Here is a 3,198-nt window from a genome sequence, read left to right as displayed (position 1 = left end):
ATTGCAGCAGACTAATAATAATTTATACAAGATTTAAATTCCGACCAATTTTGTATGATTTGCAATGAAACTACCACATTCACAGCATTGAGCATTAATGAGTAAGTCAAATAAGTAATCACCACCTTGAACAAATATTATTAAGACAGCTATTAAATAGCAAAGGAGAAGAGAAAATTCCATATAATTAGGAACGAAGTCAACACTGAAATATGATGATATTTCAAATATGTATCCTCCTCACTTCATTCAAGTGCGGATCAGGCAGTCTATGAAAATTCTCTGCCACAGCTGGGATTTGAACTGGACCCCACAGGAAATGGAAGCCAACACTGTAGCCACCTCACCAACACGATCGCCCCATTTAGCCATTCTCTCATGAGTACACATTAAAAAAGTAAAGAAGCTGCTACTTTTCATGAGTTGTCACTTGTCAGGCAGTCTATGAAAATTCTCAGCCATAGCCGGGAATTGAACTGGATCCCACAGGAAGTGGAAGCCAACACACTAGCCACCATACCAACACGATCGCCCCATTTAGCCATTCTCTCATCAGTATACAGTAAAAAAGTGAAGTAGCCGCTACTTGGGTTGGTAATGTCATTAGACTCATTTCTTCAGGGAGGGCCGCACATCAAGAGATGGAATTGCTTGCCTGTGTGCAGGCAATGACCAGCCATATGAGGCCAATGCATGAGTTAGAGGAGTTGAAGAGAAGGGAAGATGTGTAACATTTCGATCCTGCTGTGTGAACTGTGGTGAAATTCATTTTAACTCCAAGAATCGAACCACAGACCTTCATGGCTTTCCGGGCCTGAGTGGAGACCACTATGCTATCCAGGTTTTATTCTAACACAGTGTTAGAAAATGTTAATAAAGCCAAATGTTTGTGGTTCGACTCCCGGTCTTGGGGAATTTTTTCTCACGTCAATTTACATGAAGCTGGGCAAGAGTTCATGAAATCATCAACTTACCTGTGAAAGGGTTATGGCTGTTGATATTTCATCGAAAATAGCTTGAGAAGCATTGAGGGCATTGAGAAATTCCAGACTTAATTTTCAAAACTGTAATATAATCGTCAATTAACAAAAACTGGTAATGAGCCCATTCAGAGGAAATTCCTCAAGAAATTGAAACATATAGGACTATGCACGTATTTGCAGAAAAACAAACTGCCTTCATACTAGACACATCACTAGTTTCAAAACAGAAGCAATCAATCCATGGACCCAGCAGGAAACATGAGAAGTCTCCACACACTTTGAATGGCTGACTGAGCACAAAGACAACAGATGAAGGTGAGAGTAGCAGGAAGGTAGAGGCAAAGTTGGCATAAATTCAAACCCTGAAAGAGAACAGTGAATTGACCTTACAACTGTAGTTCGATCGTATTTTACGAATTTCTCATTTCCTACTAGCAATGTAAATGACTTTCACCTCACGGGTCCCAGAAGAACATCACACCCTTAACTGTTCACCCACTCACTTCATGAATTTGCAGATGGAATACTCATGCGAAGTCCTCGACGAACAATAAATTTCTCTTAAATATTTCGTCAATAATCCTTCAAACGATTTAAATAAGCAATATTTTCCTTCGTTAAACTAAGTTTTGATGGCACACATCTTATGAAAAAAGCAACCTACATTCACAATTGCATTCCCAAGGAATTTTATGCGGCCAACAAACCTTGAAATCATTATGAAAAGCGGAATGCACTGAATTACCTTCGGGTGGAATAAGAGTGGCATAAATGACATACCCTGTTGATATTAAATAAACTCTTTATTTACAAACTAAATTCTCTCCGCACACTTTGCATTCCACCGCAATAAAAATTTCACAGGACATGAAACCTACCGGACTATTAAGGGAAAAACAGCGTACTAGCCACTTCACTGGTTTCCAAACAGTTCATATAACCGATGTTTTGAACTTTCGGTCAGCATAATCCGAGGGAACTGATCGTTCGGATTTTGCAGGAAAAGTAGGGTCGCCTGGATATACAGATGGACGAGCTGATATTACTCTCCAACCTCCACGTCTAGTCCAATCCTAGAACATAGCAATCACAGTTGTTTACATTGGAAACCTAACTACCACATCTTATACCAAGAGACCAAGAACATACATTTTGGTTGTATTTGAAGTAGTAAGCAGTGGCGTAAACTGAAAAAAGGCCCAGCAGAATTTTACCAGTCCACCAGCGCGTTTTCATCGCCCGTTCCTTCCCCTGAAAAAGATTGAAACCCATCAGGGAAAATTCACACATGGGGGGTAATAGAACTACGGTAATATGACACAATACTCACCAACACTGGTGCTAGTGCTCCGAAAGCTTTGTCAAGAGGAAAACGGTAAACTCTCCTTATTGGATTGATCAAATCTGGATGATCTTCTGACTGATATAGTGGTTCACGGGGAGTTAACTCTTGATCTTTGAGCCACTGTTTTCTCCAAGCTCGTTCTTCATCGGTCATACCCATTAACCTTTCCCTTTCACGGCCCACTCGACCCTCTATAGGGAAAGGCCTAACACCACCAGTTGGTGAAGCCATTTTCAAGTTTTTAGTTGGCTTTCAAACGGTAATTTCCGACCGATGTTAACAGGCCGTCCTTCGTTCTAGCAGGAAGATATCGCCACTCATATGTTTTCGTATATGTCCTTAGCAAGGGGGCGACATACCCATAAGGATAATGCGTATAGGTTTTGATACATCAGTGCCATCTATGCCAGTGGTCCAAGGCTGCCGCGAAATTTGAATGGACATCTCGGCGCCTGTTCTTTTACGCGTCACGATAGGGCGTGCTATTCAGGCTTAATAATGCTACTGCGATTGCGAGAAACTTAAAAGCAATGAATGTAGGAAAATCTTCCTGATGAACTTCCCCAGGTTACTTAACTAGTAACCATAATACAAGATTCATGTACAAAGTCAACTGGCGATCTGGTGGTTGGTAAGAATAATGATCTCGGAAACTTACTTTAGTGGACATTGGTATTTATTGATACAATAACTGGTAAAAGAAATACAACAATAACAATTTCAATATGACATACTAGAGATGAAATCTGTGGAAGTTAACAATTATACAAGCACATGAGATGCACAAGCAACAAATATCAATTACAACATGAGATAGCAGCCTTTGCGTAATAGGAGAAAGATTCCATTACTTAAGTAAACACTCCACAG

General features: G+C 40.2%; 1 protein-coding gene across 1 annotated transcript; it reads right to left on the bottom strand.

Annotated features, from left to right (window-relative positions):
- Window positions 1-1,767: 1,767 nt before the first annotated feature.
- LOC124157451 (NADH dehydrogenase [ubiquinone] 1 beta subcomplex subunit 6) lies at window positions 1,768-2,650 on the bottom strand. The gene is made up of 3 exons (XM_046532153.1): window positions 2,314-2,650; window positions 2,133-2,234; window positions 1,768-2,056 (listed from the first exon to the last, which is right to left on the bottom strand). The coding sequence occupies exons 1-3, from the start codon at window positions 2,557-2,559 to the stop codon at window positions 1,916-1,918; spliced, it is 489 nt and encodes a 162-aa protein (XP_046388109.1). The 5' UTR covers window positions 2,560-2,650; the 3' UTR covers window positions 1,768-1,915.
- Window positions 2,651-3,198: the final 548 nt, after the last annotated feature.

The sequence above is a fragment of the Ischnura elegans genome, chromosome 4 (genome assembly GCF_921293095.1).
Source record: "Ischnura elegans chromosome 4, ioIscEleg1.1, whole genome shotgun sequence".
NCBI lineage: Eukaryota > Metazoa > Arthropoda > Insecta > Odonata > Coenagrionidae > Ischnura > Ischnura elegans.
The sequence above is the reverse complement of the archived record's forward strand: the minus strand, read 5'-3'. Positions and strand labels throughout refer to the sequence as shown.

Coding starts and splice junctions, on each gene's coding strand:
- LOC124157451 (XM_046532153.1), bottom strand. CDS start 2,559: ATGGCTTCACCAACTGGTGGTGTTAGGCCTTTCCCTATAGAGGGTCGA. Junction 2,235..2,313: donor GAGCACTAGCACCAGTGTTG/GTGAGTATTGTG, acceptor AATCTTTTTCAG/GGGAAGGAACGGGCGATGAA. Junction 2,057..2,132: donor ACTTCAAATACAACCAAAAT/GTATGTTCTTGG, acceptor GCTATGTTCTAG/GATTGGACTAGACGTGGAGG.